The sequence below is a fragment of the Callithrix jacchus genome, chromosome 16, assembly GCF_049354715.1.
Source record: "Callithrix jacchus isolate 240 chromosome 16, calJac240_pri, whole genome shotgun sequence".
Lineage (NCBI taxonomy): Eukaryota > Metazoa > Chordata > Mammalia > Primates > Cebidae > Callithrix > Callithrix jacchus.
In genome coordinates, this window is record NC_133517.1 from 21,643,957 (window position 1) to 21,664,269 (window position 20,313).

Sequence of the window (20,313 nt, forward strand, 5' to 3'; positions counted from 1 at the left end):
CACCTGTGGGCATTTTCCCCCAAACCACTCACACTCTCTGTACATTCTGATAAGCCTTCCTAAAGAAGCTACAGCTCTTTCCCATTCCCTATCTGAAACAGGGAACCACTGCTGTTGGTCAGGTTGTGCCAAAAGGTGGTTAACCCACCACTGAGCAGTGGCTATCACAATAGACATACAATATCAGATGTCATTGTAAATGGCCACAGTCTAAAAGAAACCGAAAAAGAAAAATAAAAGATGTTGAGATAATAATGTTTACTTTGGGTTATTATTAATAATAGCAGTCTCAGTTGCCAACCAATCAGCCAGGTCATGATGATGATGATGAAAACTTTTGATTATTGGTTTTTTTTTTTTTTAAGATGGGTTTTCACCATGTTGGTCAGGCTGGTCTTGAACTCCCGACCTCAGGTGATCTGCCCGCCTTGACCTTCAAATTGCTTGGTTTACAGGTGTGAGCCACCACACCCAGCCTTTTTTCCTTTTTCTTTTTTTTTTTTGACTTCTGATTATTGTTAAGGACAACAATCAAAACATAAAATTATGAGACTGATTCTCCAGGCTTTTAGAAAAGTTACTTAAAAAGAGACAAAATGATGCTCCCTGATATGGTTCGGCTGTGTCCCCAGCCAAACCTCATCTTGGATTGTAGTTCCCATAATTTTCACATGTTGTGGGAGGAACCTGGTGGGAGATAATTGAACCATGGAGGTGCTGTCCCCAATACTGTTCTTGTGGTAGTGGGTAATATAACAAGATCTGATGATTTCTTAAGGGGTCCCCCTTTTTGCTTGGCTCTCATTTCTCTCTTGCTTCCCACTATGTAAGACCTGCCTTTCACCTTCTACCACGATTGCGAGGCCTCCCTGGCCACATGGAACTGTGAGTCCATTAAACCTTTTTCTTTATAAATGACGCGGTCTCGGGTATGTATTTATCAGCAGTGTGAAAATGGACTATACATTCTCTCCTTCAGCAGAGGGCTCACAACCTTAGCACAGTAAATGAAAGCAACACACTAGTGGCTGCACCATCAATGTAGTAATCTAGACTACATTAACTTGAGTAAGTCAAATTCTTCACTTACCATTTGTTAGTCTATCAAATAGAAAGATATCAAAATTCCAATTTCCAACTTTTTCCAGCATACACTGAAATGAAAACCAAACATTCCTACTGTAATTTAATTTCAGTAACATTGTATTTTGTAGCTATTCCATAGAGAAGTTAATGTAAATGGAAAGTGATTTATTTACTTTAAAAAAAAATACAAGTATCATTCTCCTTTTAATCATGACTTTTTCAACTGGCTCCAAAAAATGCCCAAAGGGATAAACTCTATTTGAAAAATGAAACATTATTTTGTTTTTCAATTAGTAAATGCACAGGAAGGTTATGTTTCTCAATTTATTCCTATAGGCTGGCACATCTTCAAGAATTCTAGTATCACTCAACATCACAGAAGTGTAGTTCAAATGTCGTGTGGTTTAGAAACTAAATTGTAAAAAATCTAATAAAAATAAGTTACACTACTGAGTATTTACTATACTCCGGGTACTAATTTACTCCCTCTTTTACTACTCACAACACTATCAGACATAGTTTTCCTTTTTTGAGACAGGGTCTCACACTCACTGTCACCAAGGCTGGAGTGCAGGGGCATGAACAGACAGCTTACTGCAGCCTCAACCTCCTGAGAAGCTGAAACCACAAGCATGTGTTATCACACCTAATTTTTTTTTTTTGTAGAGACAAGATCTCAGCATGCTGCCCAGGCTCATATCAAACTCCTGGGCTCAAGTGATTCTCCCACCTTGGTCTGCCAAAGTGCTGGGATTACAGGCAAGAGCCACTGACTGCACATGGCACAGGCATTGTTTTCAATTCTCATTTCATTTTATGGATGTAGAAACAAGCAAAAAAAAAAAAAACTTGCTCAGCTATAAAGTGATAGAGCTCAGTCTTTAGTAGTCTGTTTCTAGAATCTAGGTATCTGACACGGATACCATATCATGCTTAAATTATTTGTTGTTCAGTTTTTTAAAAAACACTAACTTATGGATATTTATTTATATTATCTGAATATGCTTATAAAATAATACAATTTACTACATTAACTTTTTAATGTGTACTTCAGCCAAGCAAACAAATCCTACGAAGACCCTAAAAACCAAATAGTGTTATACCATATATTCTCTTTTTTTAATCTTCTTTATTGTATACCATATATTCTTAACCTGAACATTTTGCGAACTTTTTCTAGAAAAAAACTTTTATATCCAAAGGTTCACCGTTGTATACATTTATGAATACACTGACATTGGCAACACTAAGATACTACTAGTAGAGATCATTAATTATGACAGTATGAATAACAACAAATGATATACAGATCAATATTTTCATTCTAAATGGCAGAACTTGTAAACTTTTTAACATTTAAAGCAAGCATGAAGACCTTCCACTGATTTATTTTACTAAACAGGGAAGCATTTTTTTTCACTTTCATGTAACTGTAAAGAAGACATCCCAGCTTTATCTACACAACTTAGAAACTTAACCTATGCAAACTTAAAAATCTAGTCTTATAAATATTAAGTCAAATAATGACAAAATACATTGAAAATTTAAGATTACTTAAAATCCTCATTTGGTTAAAAACAAGTTTATTTAACCTTGACCTTCAGTAAGACATTTATTTTTAAATTATATAAAGATGAAGCAAATAATGCTCAAAATCAACAGGATTAATTATACATCTAACCCGTCAAAATCTCTCTTGATGTAAGAGACTGAAAACTTATTTGATTAAAAGTCTTAAGACCTTTGTGAAAAGGTATACACACACACACACACAGGGAGAGACCCAATTTCCTGTGCTGGGTTTACCTCTAATCAGCTGGGTGAGCACAAACAAGTCCCTTGTGCTCTCTTGGACTTAGTTTCCTTACTGATGGAATACGGGCAGGTGATTAGATCAGATAAGCTCTAAGATTCTTCCCAGCATTATGATTCTGGGAGATCTTACAGTTTAATGTTCTATTGATCTCCTTGTTATGTAATGTTGTAATAACAAATGAAAACATTGTCATTACTCAATTTCCCTTGCTCTGTAATACTTAATTATAAAACAAACAGCTGCTCTAAAGAAAAAAACCTGGAAAATGGCCTTAACTGCTTTTCACAGAAAAAAAGCCTCTACAAATCATTACTATATGGGGAATAAATGGCTTCAGTAAACTTATCAAAAATTAATGTTTTCTTAAAAAAAAAACTATACACACCTTGGCTTGTCCATTATAATCATCATCTAAAATGTTTAGAGAATTTGAAACTGTAGTACCACGAAAAAAGCGTGAAGATCTAAGATATCGCTGGAAACTTAGTAGCCTTCTTATATTCCTTGCAGAGACAGACACTTCAGTTTCAGATTGAGCTGAAATAAAAAGAATAAAAGGTGAGTAAAGCAAGTCAAAATCATACACATGCTATCTTTGCAATATCACTTTTAGTTATGTACAAGTATTTTTAAAAATTCATTTAAATAATTATACCACATTTCCAGAAGAGAAGAGATACTTTATTTCATCTTCTTTTTTTAAGTGAGTTCTCACTCTATTATATTTCTATTTTCAATGAAAGAACTAAGGATGAAGATCAATGGCCAATTTTGACAGCATTTAGAAAGCTAATGAAGACTGGCAGGGTTAATAATCAGGGTTTTTTTTTTTTTTTTTACTTTCAAATACTATCACCTCTTACTCTTTTGCTTCAATATACCACATAAACATGGAGCAGAAACATAAAAAAAAACAAGTTTCAAACTACTAGAGAAGTTAGGTCCTAAGTTACATATGAGATTTTTAACAATTACACAACTAAAACATTTCATATCCCAATGAAATTTCATTTCAAATATTTCTTAAGATAATTAAGAGGAAAAGAAAACAGAAGGGGGAGCAAAGTGGTTTATATCCTACAAGTGTTCTAAAGGATAGGGCTAAAAATTATTTAAGGTGATATGCTCTAGAAAAGGTGCAGTTCTACACTGGAGACTGGAACATTCTCTTTTAGTGAGTCTAACAGCAATTTTTTCCCTCTAGTGTTAGAATAAACCAGAGTTCCTTGAATTGGGCACCAGATGAAATGACAGATTTGGGCTTAAAGCTATCTTGGAGGGAATATACATTATCTTTAGATTCTAAAATCAAATCAAATTCAGTAAAATGTTCACAATATGAAACATGAAAATCAAGACTGAGGATCAACAAATCATCTCTCTTAATTTAGAATCACCAGGTGAAATGGAAGGTAATCAAACATATTCTCTCTTGCATGTCCCGTCACTCACTCCTCTATTAACCTCTATTGCTCTGTGTTTCCTTACCTGTATAATATAATGGCAATAATATCTAATTGAAGGGGTGCGCATTAAATGAGATAATATATACAGAAGTCAGAGATGGAGCAGGTGTTAAATGGTAGCAATGTCGAGGACGATAAAATTGATGCTGCTCCCCTTGGTTGGAGGTGTGCTTCTAGGTAATTAACAGCAATTATCAATCTGCTCATCTTCTCTAAATAAAAGCATTTAATGGCTCTCCATCATCTTAATATGAACTTCATTTCCTTAGCTTGGAAGAGAAGGCTTCATGTTCCAAGTCCGGCTCTTTGCAGACTTGACTCAGGTGTCACCTTCCCTGGGAAGCACATTCAAGACACTGCCCCTATCCTGAAGCAGCAGGAAGCACCACCCCTCTGGCTTCCCAAAGCTATTATAATTCTTCTGATATTATAATTACTTATTTGTCTCCTTGAACAGATGATGACCTTCAATACGACATCAACTATCTTTTTCACTTCTGTATTCCAAAGCCTAACAGTAATGCAAAGTATATAGCAGGTAATTGTAAAATATACTTAATAAATGCATACTATTTAAAAAAATCTGAGGCACTTTAAGGTTCCTATACACATAAATAAACCAGAAGTAAAATAATGCACAGTTATGTGATTTACTTCTCCCATTTTTCATGCCAGTGAGTAAACGGCAAGTATCTAAAACAACGGTGAATCTTAAATTTCTGATCTTTACCAATGTAACTTACTTTATAAAAAGGACCAGAACCAAAATAGTAAAAACTATTAATATCAAGTGATGATCATGTTTAAACTAGAATGGGTCTGTTTGAAGATATTAGGGTAGATTACATTCTATGAAAGCAATGTTCTGAGTGCTTTGTAAAAAGAATCTCATTTAGTCATCAACAACTTCAGAAGATAAACATTATCCCCCACTTTACACATGAGAACACTGAACCTACAAGAGATTAAATAACTTTCTCAAGGTCACATAGTCATCATAGGGTGACACCTGGATTAAAAAGCACAGGTCTGTTTACAAAGCCTGTTTACTCACAAGGGTTTTAAAATTATATCTACAGCATTGTTTATTTACTGTTCATTATAAAGATCTGTGTACATCATTATTCAAATAGTCTTTACTTCAGATGAAGGTATGGACAGAAAAAGAAACAGAAGGGAAAAAGCTAATGCAAAGGAATGTTAAGTATATAATGTACTCTTAGAATTTTATTACTAAAAAAAGTGGATCTGCAAGGGACAGAATGGCATGGCATGAATATATGGAGAGGCCATAAGATCTAATTAATGTAACACTAGTACCACCATCTCTGTATTTGTAAAGCAATTTACAGTTTTACAAAAGTATGTTCACATCCACTATCCCACTTAGTAATCATTACCATCCTGTGAAGAAGGCAAAGATTATCATCTGCATTTAACAAATACAGCCTTAGAAATCAAGATAAAAATTCAATACAATTAATGCATTAGAGCCAATATATTTAGAAAAATTTTAGAAAATGTTGCAGAATACTTGTATTTATTATGAAAAGTAACTTAAAGCAGAGTTCAAGGTCATGAGTACCACTTCATGAGCATTCCCTTTGATTTATCTTAAATTACACACAAAAGGTAACAATTTTATTATTGGCAATTAGGAATGCAGAGAGAGAGAAACAGAAAGAGGTAGAGAAAGAGCAAGAGGGAGAGAGGGAGGGAAGGAGGGGGAGAGGGAGAGAAAGAGTGTGTGTGTGTATTAGGATCACATAGTATGTGTGTGAATTAGAATCGCATTGTGTGTATGTACGTGTGCATATGTGTGTGAATTTGAGAATCTCTTTGCAAGGACAACTGCATAAGGTCCAAAAAATGAAGGGGAAACTCTAACAATTCAATCCACTGTGCTCTATCACCAAGGCAGGATACACAGTATCAACAGTTAAGTCAGTTGGTACTGTCTGGGAGCCAAGGCCCCATCCATGAAATCATAGTTGTATCTTCCCCTGCCTAACTCTTACTTTCTGGGTAACTTCTGACAAGTCACAACATTCTGACATCTCATTTTCCTTAACTGGAAAAAAAAATAATCTGTTTCGTGTTTCACAGAGCCCTGAAGTTAAGATTCATTATCAAGAGTTCTATTTTGACCAAGTTAAGCTGCAAATGAATATTAGATATTGACTCACAAGGAAATGATCACTCATCATGGACGCCCAATGCCTTCCAAGACTAATCACTTAAAGAAACCTACACAACAGGATAAGAAATGAACCTTCACTTAATTATACAGAACCATCCTTAACAATTACTGATTCTGTCACACACAAATTAAGAAAGGACAGGGAGCTTGTCTAGATGAAATAGCAGGTCATTCAAAGAAAAATGTTTTCATCTATAGGGTCTGAGGGCCTCATACAGGAAGCCTACACTTAACAAGACTATATTCTGGAAAAGAATGAAAATCCATGAGATTTTGCAGAGATGCCAACTAAAACTACCTCAAAGTTTTATCTAAGATTTAATATAGGACCAGAACTTACAGAAGATGTCTGGTTTTTCTTCATTAATGTAATTTTTGAATATGTAATACATGCACATGCGTCAAAATAAGAAAAGAGGGAAGAAAATAACAATGAAAAATTCCACCTCCTATGTGTCCCCCATACAACCACTCTCAAGCCCTATCCCAAAATGGTAACCTTTATCTTAAAGTTTCCATTGTATCCTTCCTGAGTTTAAAAAAGGTAAATATATAGAAACACATATTATTGTTCTACTTATTTTACATAAATGGTAGCATATTTTACAACCTGTTCTGCATCTTGCTTTTTATCATGGATCACTCTGTCAGTGCAAAGATACCTTCCCCATTCTTTTATAAGGCTGTATTTTATCATACAGATGAATCGTAATCTATTTAACCAGTCCTCTACTGAAGGGCATTGCTCCAGTTTTACGGTTTGCAAAAATACCTCTGTTTTGTTAAATATGCTTATATTTCTACTACTTGATTGGTCAGCTTGAGATACCATCCTTTAATTTTCAGTTATTGTACATAAGGAAGTCACTCTATATGCCATCTTCTTTCCCCTTTCCTCTTCCAGTATTGTTAGTTACTAGGGCATAGTTTTTTTTCCTTTCACCCTAATCTCTACTTTCATTTTAGGCTTAGCTCTAGAAATTGAATATATTCAATACAAGTCCTTTTATCTTAATTTTTCCAGTTATCTGTTTGCTTGTGTTCATCCTCTATAGTTTCCTCAAGTGCTCATAAAAAAATTATTTCACAGCAATACATTTCACTCATATTATTGAATGTTCAATTTTTTTTTCAGTAGTCTTTGGTCTTTCTTGGTTCTCATTTTCCTTTCCTGATTTTCTTTGAAGGTACTGGTTTATTGTTTCTGGCATTAGAATTTGCAAAATCTAAGGCAAACTCATTATTTTCTCCCTTATAAGTGACTAGGTCTTTTTGTATGGCCGGCCACCCACAGAATTATTTCTCTCTGAAGTCCAATTACTTTACTAAGATCTATCTCACTGTTAACCATTCTGGGTCATTTTCAGCTGGTATGTTCTTTCAATATGCAAATTTAAATATTCTGTTTTTTCTGGAAATTTTTATTGAATTGTATTTCTAAATATCTACTCTGTTCCACTATTTTAGCTTTTTAAAATCAGAAACTCTGTCTATGCTGAACCACCTTAATCTGTTTTCCATATCTCACTTTCTCTCCAATTCTTTTTAACTATGTTTGCTTTTCTCATTTCTATCCACTATGCCCATTACTGTATTCAGTATAGATTCTACCGTGTCACCTTCCAAATCTGTCTTCCTTTCCATGATATATTTCAATTTTACTTCTACTACTTCCTGATTCTGAATGTTCACATTTCTTCATTCAAATCACCTCCTTTTGTTGTCTTATCATCTCTTCACTGAGTTCTTAAATTTGTGCTTTATGGTAAGGCTATTGTTTCATTTAATTTTTTGAGTGGTAGGAAATTTAGTCACGATTGTCATCAGCTCTATGGCAGCACTTTTCCATTAAGTGCTCTTCTGTCATTAAGTTCTGCCACTCTTTTCCAATGTTTTACTTAATTATCTGCTGTGCCAGTTTTTTTGTAAGAGTCATTATTGAATGAGCTGTATTTTCCTGGGCCAACTCTTTGTACTGAGTTCTTAATGGGAATAAAAGGAAGGTCTTGGGAGAGAGCAGAGGAAATCCCTCTAAGCTCTACTACCCAAATGGCTTTCTTTCTCTGCCAATGAGACAGACTGCTTCTTATGATCATGCCTCTGCTGTTTCTCTAAACCGAATTGGGCCCAGAAAGACTGCGCTGAACCCTGCTTAACCTAGATCCTAGACTAGATGTGGAAAGTGAAATGTTTAGCTTTGTACTAAATAAATATTTAGATTTGTGCTAAAAAAAAAACTGAGTTGTGTCTCCCAAGAGTTAAAAAAAATTAAGATTTGTATTCTAACATATGGTCTATTCAACGTGCACTTGAGAAGAATTTGTGTTCTGCTATTGAATGCTTTGCATCTGGTAGCTCTAACTAGATTATAGTGTTACTCAGGTGCTCTATTTCCTTATTAATCTTCTATCTGATTGTCCTATCCATTACTGAAAGTGGATTATTAAAGTCTTTGTTATTGTAGAATTGTCTCTCTCTTAAGTTCTCTAAAATTTTGCTTCATAGATTGTGGAAATCCATTGTTAGATATGTATATGTTTATAATTATATCTTCCTGCTTGATCAAAACTTTTGTCAATATACAATGCCCTTTATCTCATAACCTTTTATTCAAAACTTAAAGTCTATACTGTCTGCCAGTAATAATCTAGTCACCCCAGATCTCTTTTGGTTATAATCTGCATGGTATATTTTATTAGGGATCTCTAGAGGGGCAGAACTAATAGGAGATATATATATCTCTCTCTATAGATAGATAGATATAGATAGATAGATAGATAGATAGATAGATAGATATCTAGAGGGACAGAACTAATAGCGCATATATATATATATATATATATATGAGTTTATTAAGTATTAACTCACATGATCACAAGGTACCACAATAGGGCATCTGCAAGCTGAGGAGCAAGGAGAGTCAGTCCAAGTCCCAAAACTGAAGAACTTAGGAGTTCGATGTTTGAGGGCAGGAAGCTTCCAGCACAGGAGAAAGATGTAGGCTGGGAAGCTAAGCCAGTCTAGTCATTTAATGTATTTCTGCCTGCTTTATATTCCAGCCATACTGGCAGCTGATTAGATGGCTGGTGCCCACCCAGATTGATGGTGGGTCTGCCCTTCCCAGCCCACTGACTCAAATGTTAATCTCTTTTGGTAACACCCTAATACGCAGTCAGGATCAATACTTTGCATCCTTCAATCCAATCAAGTTGACACTCAGTATTAACCATCACGTATCTCCTTTCTCATTCTTTTACTTTCAACCTTCTTGTGTCCTTGTATTTAAAATGAAGTGAATCTCTTTAATACAGCATATAGACAGTGATCTTTCTTTTTTTTAACCCAATCTGCCAATCTCTGCTTTTAAAGAAAAATATTTAGCTGGGTATGGTGGTGCATGCTTGCAGTCCCAGCTACTCTCTGGAGACAGAGGTGAGAGGACTGCTTGAGCCCAGGAGGCAGATGTTGCACTGAGCTGAGACTGCATCACTGCACTCTAGCCTGGGCAACAGAGTGAGATACTGTTTCTAAATAAATAAATAAATGAAAAATAAAATAGAGAAAAATGTAATCTATTGACATTTAATGCAATTTCAATAAAAAAGAATTTACTCCTGCCATTTTGTCTTCTATATATCTTATTTTTTGTTCCTTAATTCTCCCATTATGGCCTACTTTTTTTTTTTTTTAAGACAGTCTTGCTCTGTTGCCCAGGCTGGAGTGCAGGGGTGTAGTCTTGGCTCACTGCAACCTCCGCCTCCCGGGTTCAAGTGATTTTCCTGCCTCAGCCTCCTAAGTAGCTGAGACTATAGATGCATTCCACCACAACCGGCTAGTTTTTATATTTTTGGTAGAGATGGGTGTTTCGCCATGTTGGCCAGGCTGGTCTTGAACTCCTGACTTAGGGTGATCCACCCCTCTCAGCATCCCAAAGTGCTGGGATTACAGGCGTGAAGCACTGTGTCTGGCCTATTATTGCCTTTTCAAAATTTAGTATATATATATTTTTTAAGTACATCATTTTGATTCCCTTCTTTCCTGTTTTATTTTTTAAATTCTCTTAGTGGTTATCTTGGGGATTACAATTAATACCTTAAACTTATATAGACCTAGTTTGAATAATACCAACTTAATTTCAATAGTATAGAAACACTGCTCCTATGTATCTCCAGTCCTCTCCCTTTCTCTTGTTGCTACAAGTTACATCCTGTATGACTGCGTCCATTAACACAGACATAATTATTGTTATGTGCATTTACCTTTTAAATCATGTAGGAAGTAAAAGAGGTGTTACAAACCAAAAATACAGTAATACTGGTTTATATATTTACCTGTGTAGTTACCTTTACCAGTGTTATTTCCTCTTATGGCTTTGGGTAACTGTTAATACCCTTTTATTTCATCATAAAGAACTACCTTTAGCATTTATTTCTTATTCTCTTTGAAATGGAGATCTCACTATGTTGCCTAGGCTGGCCTTAAACTCCTGGGCTCAAGAGATCTTCTAACCCTAACCTCCCGAGTAGCTAGGATTACTGGCATGTGCCACTGTGCTGAATCTAGCATTTCTTATATAGGACAGGTCTACTGGTAATTAACTCCTTCAGCTTTTGTTTGTCTGGAAATATGTTAAACCCTCCTTCATTCTTCAAGGATAGTTTTGCCAAATATAGAACTCGTGGTTGACAGTTTTTGTCTTCAGGATTGACAATATGTTAGGATTCTGGCCTCTAAGATTCTTAATGAGAAATCAGCTATTAATCTTATCCAGAATCCCTTGTACAAGACAAGTTGCTTATCTCTTCCTTTCAAAATTCTTACTCTTTGGGTTTCAACAATTTGACTACAGTGTGTTTATGTGGATTTCTGAGTTTGTCCTGATGAAGTTTACTGAGCTTCTTGGATGTATATATTCATATCTTCATCAGATTTGGGAAGTTTATTTCCTCGAATGTTTTTTCTGCCTCTTTTTCTTTCTAGGACTCTAGTGATTCATGTATTGGTACACTTCATGGTGCCACCAGTCTCTTAGGCTCCGTGCATTTCTCTTCTTTTTTTTTTTTCTTTCTACTCCTCAGAATGGGCAGTTTCAATGGGCTTGCCTTCAAGTTTGCTAATCCTTACTTCCGCCTGCTCAAAGATTTCAACAGCCGATTTTTCATTTCAGTTATTCTACTTTTCAATTCTAGAATTTGTTTGGTTCCTTTTCATAATTTCTGTATCTTTGTTGAGATTCTTGTTTTGTTCATATTGTTTTCCCTGTTTTTAGTTATTTGTCCATGTTTTCTTTTAGCTCAGTAAACATTTAAGATAGTTAATTTAACATCTCTGACTAGTAATTCCAACGTGTGGGCTTCCTCTGCGGTGGTTTGTATCAAATTCTTTTTTTCCTGTGGGCTATATTTTCCTGTATGTTTTGTATTTTTTTTCTTGGGAACTGAACATTCTGAGTTTTACAATGGGGAAGCTCTGGAAGCTGAATTATTTTACTCCTCCAGGATTGTTTATTTTTGCTTGTTGTAGGCTGGAGCCATGCATTTTATATATTTTTTAAAACTTTGCTGGCTTATTATAAAGGATATTATAAGGATACAGACAAAGGGATGTACAGGGCAAGGTATGGGGAAGGGGTGCAGAGCTTCCATCCCCTCCCTGGTCACACTACCCTCCAGAAACCTGCAGGTGTTCAGTTATGTGGAAGCTCCCTGAACACAGTCCTCTTGGGTTTTCATGTAAGCTTCATAATGTCAGCATTCCTTCCCCTAGGGTACAGCGCAAGACTCTCTCTATGGAAGGTCTTACCACCCACAATCAGAAAAGTGGGGAAACATTACAGTCCTACCTTGGGGCAGGTGAAAGGAGGGCAAGAGAAGGTCAGAGAAATTGTATTTCCTGAGGCCTGCTCCTGAGGCCTGCCCCACTCAACATAACAACAAATGACTGTAACAAGAGCTATGGAAGTTATGAGCTGGATTGTGGGCAAAAACATATAATACTGCAGGCCATCCCCTGGTTTTCAAACACGGATCTTTTACATCAAAAGAATATACACAATTACTAATAATCCAGTCCATCATAGTGCATGACTATCTCCCAGGGTGAGGGAGACTCAGGTTTGTAGGCTTTTTTTAGATCTTGTCAGGTTCCAAAAGCAGGAGTAGTCTTGACAAACATACAGCGTTATCCCTTCAGGCATCCGGAATAATTGAGCTAAGAGGTAATGCTGTCTCCTGCTCTAACACTTATAATATTGGATTTCTCTCAATTTATAACCCATTTATTCATTTTTTTAGCCTCAGTTATTAGTCCTCCTTTTCTTCACCTGTCATTTATTTTTACTCAAATGTTTCCACATTTGGAAGGAGCATTAAGTTTAGTCTCTGTGCTGGTTCAGATTGCTGGTCGTAATACTAGTCTGGCAAGCACCTTTCCCTCTGTCCGTTCCCATTCACAGAGGGTAGGGTTACAAAGGTTCTGAACTAGTGAGCCATTTTTACCACCTGGCGTTACAGCTGTATTCTCTCTCAGCCCCAATTTCGCCAGATGGGATGAAGGCACAATCCACCACTAGGCCCTCAGGAATTCTGACATAAGGTTTAAAAACACAGTTACACTTTCTTATTTAGAAATAATCCTTGCTTCCAGCACTTGTAGTCCTAGGACTACTGTATCAGGTAGAAGGAAAAAAAAAGATGTTTTCAGGTGATTTGGGGAAGAAAGAAAGAAAAACTAAAGTTGTTATACCAGTGTACTTCTCCCTTGGCAAGAATTTATAGTCATATTAGCATCCTCCCCAACACCTCTTCACCAGATCAACCAGAAAAACAGACAAAAATCTTGTGGGTACACTCCTTTAGTCCCACTCACGCTGAATGTGAGCACATACTCATGACAGTGAGTAAGCCAGCCCTTTGTGCTTTCATCTCCCTCTGTTATAGACAGTGTTTCAACTGCCAGTTCTACTTATCTTTCAAACTGTACTCTGAGGAAATTATCTGTCTGCTCATTGCTGAACATTATGGGCTGTACAGTATGTTCCATCCAAATCCATGCAGTTTCTTCAGTTCTAGCTCTTTAATGGCACTCTAAGGATTTGCATCTTCCACAGGTAAGCAAAACCCCTTCCTGAATCAGGTCTATCCCATGCGTCCCAGGGCTACCAGCATCAGTCTCACTTGCCGGCTATGTTCAGGGCCTTCTAACCATGGAATCTGTCCCATAGCCATAGGCAGTCTGTCTCTCTTGCAGAGAAACAGAACTATTCTTACCGCCATTATGTGTCTGAGAGGGAGCAAAGGAACATGTCTTAATTCAGCGGCAGCACCCCCAGATCCACTCATTCCATGGACCTCAGGAAGGCACATGGGAATACTTGCTTGCATTTTATGACTTTTCTTTTTTTTTTTTTTTTTTTGAGACGGAGTTTCACTCTTGTTACCCAGGCTGGAGTGCAATGGCATGATCTCGGCTCACCGCAACCTCTGTCTCCTGGGTTCAGGCAATTCTCCTGCCTCAGCCTCCTGAGTAGCTGGGATTACAGGCACATGCCACCGTGCCCAGCTAATTTTTTGTATTTTTAGTAGAGACGGGGTTTCACCATGTTGACCAGGATGGTCTCGATCTCTCTTGACCTCGTGATCCACCCGCCTCGGCCTCCCAAAGTGCTGGGATTACAGGCATGAGCCACTGCGCCCGGCCCGCATTTTCTAAACTATCTTTGCCTTTGCTTATCTGTTTGCCTGTTTCTATTCCTTGTGAAATGAAATCACTGAAGTTTCTGTTCCATTATCTCTACAGTCAGCTTGTGATCTGGCACAGATTTCCTTAACTGTCTGGCTCCAAAATGGGGGTGAGGGGGTCAGGAGAGTACTAGCTCCTTAAATATGATAGATGCCACTGGGGGAAACCCCTGCAGCCAAGAGGTCCAAATCTTGAGAAACATCTGCATCAATCCCTCAGGGATCTGTCAGACTGACTAGAACACCAAGGTCCCCATTGCCCACCCTGGTTTCAGCCAGATACTGCAGGTATATGGGTCATAACCCCACAGGACATGGGCTGAGGAATGGGGGATGGTCACTGGTTCACCCAAGCCATCCTGCCAAAAAAACAGTGGCCTCTACCTTCATCAAGCACTCTCTTGGTGGTTGTAAGTGTCCAATTAGGGCCCAGAGTGCTGAAATAGTAGACTCTTGTCATTCTTTCTAATTGGGTAGTTGTTTCAGTGGAAAGGTTCTTACTCTGTCATTTTGAATGGTATTCACCCCTTTCCTTTAAAAGGAGTTTTTTCCTAAAGGTGTTTTCTGGGATGAGACACCCCAAAACCTCTATTCTGCTCAGCCTAGGTTTGAGAATGGGGAAAGGTCGCATGTGAGAACTTACCTGTGTCTAGAAACTACCATTGTTAACACCCTGGTACTCTAGATTTTTTTTTTAAGAATTATTTTCTATATGTATGTATACATATAATTTTTCTTTTATCTGAGAAAGGTAACAGTATTTTTTTTTCATGTAAGAATTTATCAGCTGGTCACAGTGGCTCATGCCTATAATCCTAGCACTTTGGGAGGCAGAGGTAGGAGGATCATTTGAGGTCAGGAGTTTGAGACTAGCCTCGGAAATCCCATCTCTACTAAGAATACAAAAATTAGCCAGACGTGGTGGTAGGCGCTTGTTAATACCAGCTACTTGGAAGGATGAAGCAGGAGAATCATTTGAACCCGGAAAGTGGAGGTTGCACTGAGTCGAGATTGCACCACTGCACTCCAGCCTGGGTGACAGAGTGAGACTCCTCAAAACAAAACAAAACAAAAAAGAATATATCAAGTATCTTTTCATGCCAATAAATATATGTGACATCACTTTTACTAGCCATTTATTAGTCTAATGTATGAAATTATTATCATTCACCTATCATTCATCTTTTTGCTGTAAAACTGCTTCAAACTTTTATTTTGCTTACAAACAATTCTGCAATTGTTTATAATCACATTTTTGTATACAACCTAATAGATTCCTTTAGAATAAATCTTCAGAAGCAGAACAAGGAATAGGAGTATACTTCATAGTGCCTAAAAACCATGCCAAACTGGAGACAAAGTTCTCAAAGAAAATTAGAGATTTCCAGAACTGTCCTGGAATTGATTCCAGAATATGACCTAACAAGAGGGATCGGGAATTATAAATCAAGGATAAAACATGAGATCACTTCAGGAGTGTCAGAAATTTTAAGTTTCTTCATGTTTCCTCCCTGCCCCCACTCCCCTCATTACACAGACACTGTTTCCCTAGAGTAATTACACATAAAATTCTTACTTTGGAAAAGTCTATAGACTCCTGTTATTGGGAAAGAAAGAAGGGCAGTGCTGGGAAGGCTGTACCCAGATATTTTGTCAGTGGGTTAGAGAAACCTGAGTGAAAAAAGCAAATAGAGGCCACTACAGAGAGGAAAGGATATCGAGTTGAATAATTAGCATCATTTAGAAATACAGGAGAGAGGATACATGAGGAACTGGGAACAAGCAAGAATGACCATAAGAATTTAACTAGTACTTTCATCCGAACAAAATTTCACCCTCTTACCAATATATATATATATATATATATATATATATATATATATATTTTTTTTTTTTGAGATGGAGTCTCACTCTGTAGCTCAGGCTGGAGTCCACTGGTATGATCTCTGCTCACTTCAACCTCCACCTCCCAGGTCCCAGTTCAAGCAATTCTCCTGCCTCAGCCTCCCAAGTAGCTGGGATTACAGGCATGCACCACCATGCCCAACTAATTTTTATATTTTTAGTAGAGACAGGGTTTTACCATGTTGGCCAGACTGGTCTTGAACTCCTGACCTCGTGATCCACCCTTGGCCTCCCAAAGTGCTGGGATTACAGGCGTGAGCCACCACACCTGGCCCTTTTACCAATATTCTCATGAGGTCACTCTGTGACATGAGACAAGTTATTATTTATTTCATAGCATAATACACAATAGATTAAACTTGCCTTTATTAAAGCTCCGCTTCCATCAAGCCTAGACTATTTATTTTAAGTGCCAGGCTTGTGCTAGTTTACATGGTTACCTACATTCCAATCCAGCTTAGAAACCCAACAGGGCTCAGTGAATTAATCAAGTTACTATTAAAGAGCAGTTGGCTTTGCTGGCTCTTTTCTAAAATATCACATTACCTCACTATGTGACCATGAACGAACTACCAGCCTCCACCAAAACTAAATGAACACTGTGACTTACTGATCACGAATATTACTTCTAGTCACCATTCTTAGCTTCTCTAAGCCAAATCATTAAAAATGGGATAGCAGGTGCATGTAAAAGACATGCTTTTCTCTTGCTTTTCCCGCCTCATGTTAGAAAGCAGACAGGAAATAGAAGATGCAGATCAAGGAAACAAAAGGGCTGGAGACCCAGCCAGAACAGTATTACAGTATTATGACATAACAGTATTACAACATAACCAGAACAGTATTACTCCTGACTCTTCCACAGACTCTTCTCTGTCACCCAAATTCCATGTTTTCCCACAACCGATGTCACAAAAGAGGCCTTTAACAGAAAAGCCTCTGGCTCTTGCGACCAGACCATTACTTGCTCTAATAGTCCACAAGAGGGAGCCCTGCAGCCACGTATCTGTCACCTTAATCATGTAGATACCAATCATACATTACCCTTGGAGATTCTTGTTTGAATTTTTTTTTTTAAATTCAGTGCTATAAGGTTTTAACTCTAGTCTAGGGCAAGGTAATGAATGGTGCTGGTATTAAAACAAACCTGAAGGTGTTCTATATTCTAACCTTCCCTTTCTTTCTCTTGGTTTCCCGCAAAAACAACAGGAGTGGTATCTAAAAGCCTATTGTTAACACTGGGTAATTACATTTATCCTACATCTATGGGACTCATTTTCTTAGAAAAATTTTTACATTTAGCATGCATGAATGAATGGAGGAAAAGCAGCTAGGTGTCTGGAGCAATGGTCATTAGCAGAGCAGCATGTGCTGATGTGGACAGGCAGAGCAGCAAACTACATGAGAACACAGGGGCTTAGGAGTTAGACACATTTGAGTTTGAATCCCAATTCTGCCACTTTTACTAGTTTTGTGACATTAAACAAGTTATTTAAGGTCTCTAATCTTCAGTTTCTTCATCTATAAAATAGGCCTCACAAGACTGCTATAAAGATTAAATTAGATAATATATGCAGTATGTCTGTGCATTTTTGGAAAAGAAAAAATACCAAAATTACTAGACATGGTCATTATTATGAATATCAAACATTTTTAAATACTTCATACTATTTATTTTAACAAAACTAGATTTATTTTTCATGACAGTATAACTTCACCCTGAAAACTAATGTACTGCAGAAATAACTGGAAACACTGAAAATGTTTCAAAATATGCACAGTCTCATTACCTTAAAATGAATATATTGGCCAGGTACAGTGGCTTACACCTATAATCCCAGCACTTTGGGAGGCGAAGGTGGGAGGACTACTTGAGCCAGGAGTTCGAGACCAGCCTGGGCAACATAGTGAGACTCCATCTCTTTATATTTATATAAAGAGTGTGTGTGTGTGTGTGTGTGTGTGTGTGTGTGTGTGTGTGTGTATGTGTGTGTGTGTGTAAAATGAATATACAGCTTAAACTTCGGTATGAACCAAAGAAATAAATTAGCCACTCATAATCTAAAAATCAGATCAATGTTATATGTATAACCAATATTTCCTCCCTTAAGCTATTCTATTGGTTATACATACAACATTGATCTGATTTTTAGATTATGCAGAATTCAATGTTCACTTTGAAAAAAATTTAATAAAATAGGAGACATAAAACCGTATCAAAAGACTACTCTTATTGTTATGGATTAGGCATTATTACTCTTCAGAGCTGGGATATAGAATCCTATAGATATAGGATATACCAGATCCCTCTTATGCTGAAACTCAAGACGTCGAACATAGCCTAGCTTCTCAGTCATTAAATTCTTAATTCCCTTATTAAAGTAAGCTGAGAAAAATGAAAAGAAAGCATAAAAGTCTTAATGCACTTCCTTCAAAACTTAACATACAAAATAAAGCCTTAAGCTGAATTTCCAAGTCACCAAATTCCCAAAGCACAAGTAAAATTAAACTACCATTAAATTGTATTAAGGTCCAATACATACCGGTCAATACTGTAATTATGCATCAAGTTAGGGAAGGTATCTGTAAGACAGAACACTCTGTTCCTTCAACTTTAGGACAAACAAGAAACAAAGATTAGTGGTTCTCAAATGTAGGCATTTCTGAACCACCTGTAAACTAGATAAAAGTTTAAAAAAACTACACAGACATGGGGCAGAATCCTCTGTTTCCTAATGCAATTCAATACAGCAGTGCTAATCTCTACAAGCACCACTTTGTAAGGAATTATAATAGAAAGGAGATAGGAGCATGGGTGACATAAAAGACAGGAAAAAGGGACACGGAATTGTTTCCTGGGATAGCGCCATGAAATATTAAAGAAATGCTGGCTTTGAAACAACCTGATGTGATTTCAAGAGAAATGAATGATTGGGAACAAACTACAATTTAATAGACCCTCCAGACAAATAAGATCTTAGTCTACAATACCATAGCTAAAAGCACAAGCTGGCAAGCTCGAGTTTGAATGAGACTAAATTACAAATGATGGATAGCTGCTTTAGCAGACCAAACAGATAATGGCTGGAAAAAAGTATGCTTGTGAATAGGAAAGTAATGACCATGCAGTACAGTATGAAAGTTAAGATAAGAGAAAAATACTATAATGAAGAAACTGCATGGCTGAGGGAAGTGCTGAGCAAACAATTTGTACACCTAAAGAGGAAAAGCACTAAAAGCTTCAAAATAAATAGAATCTATCCTTTATGAGAGTTACCAAATATTAAAGACTGAGATAAACTAAGACAATATAATCAGTATGATATAAGCTTTTATGAAACACGTTCTTTCATGTGATAATACAACTAAGTATGAAACAAATAATCAAAGTCTAATACAGTCTTACAAGAAAAACAGGAAACAACTTCAAATCAAATGTACATGAGCAACTAAGGGAAATTTAGGGAAAATTCTGTATGCTTTCATACAGTCACTGTAATAAAAGACAATATGAGACAACGTGATTTAACAGAAAGGCAGCAAGATCTTAGTCTACAATACCATAGCTATAAGCACAGGCTGGCAAGTTAACCTGAACTTGGTTAACAGTTAATACAGATTATATGGAAAGAATTACAAACAGGCCCCTAAAAAAATCTAACTGTAGGAGATATATAACCATAGTTAATTCAATGCAAGAAAAATATATTCAGTCTCTACTAAGAGCCAGCAGGGACCAGAGACCAGAAATAAAGATGAATAAAACAAAAAACCTGAAGTTAAGAGCTTTTAGGCTACAGTGTAAATATCTTGAAAGGTTCCCCACCCCCCCGGCCTGCCCTAGCATGGGATGAAGTAAACTGCTAAAATGAATACAGAGCTCATGATTATGAGTGAAACATACTTACATGGACTGGAACATTACTGTGTCCCAAGAGCAAAAAGAAAATGGAAAAAACTGCATTTGTGTGGCCATGAGAAACACTGTAAAGAAACATATTCCTTGTATTACATCTTGTCGGATGTTGGCAGAGACCAAGCCCTCCAGTCTGGATGACGTCAATGAGCTTTGGCAAATTCCATGAAGAGAACTGTCAAGCT

General features: G+C 36.9%; 1 protein-coding gene across 7 annotated transcripts in view; it reads right to left on the minus strand.

Annotated features, from left to right (window-relative positions):
- PDE7A (phosphodiesterase 7A) overlaps window positions 1–20,313 on the minus strand; it is a 137,760-nt gene that overhangs the window by 44,023 nt on the left and 73,424 nt on the right. For all 7 annotated transcript variants that reach the window (XR_004735424.3, XM_078352528.1, XM_017965370.4 and 4 more), the window contains 2 exons: window positions 3,288–3,439; window positions 1,091–1,154 (listed from right to left, as the gene is read on the minus strand). Coding sequence is in view for 6 of the 7 variants with exons in the window: in XM_078352528.1 (XP_078208654.1) it covers window positions 1,091–1,154; window positions 3,288–3,439 (216 nt within the window). In the remaining variant the exon portion in view is untranslated. The remainder of the gene's footprint in view (window positions 1–1,090; window positions 1,155–3,287; window positions 3,440–20,313) is intronic.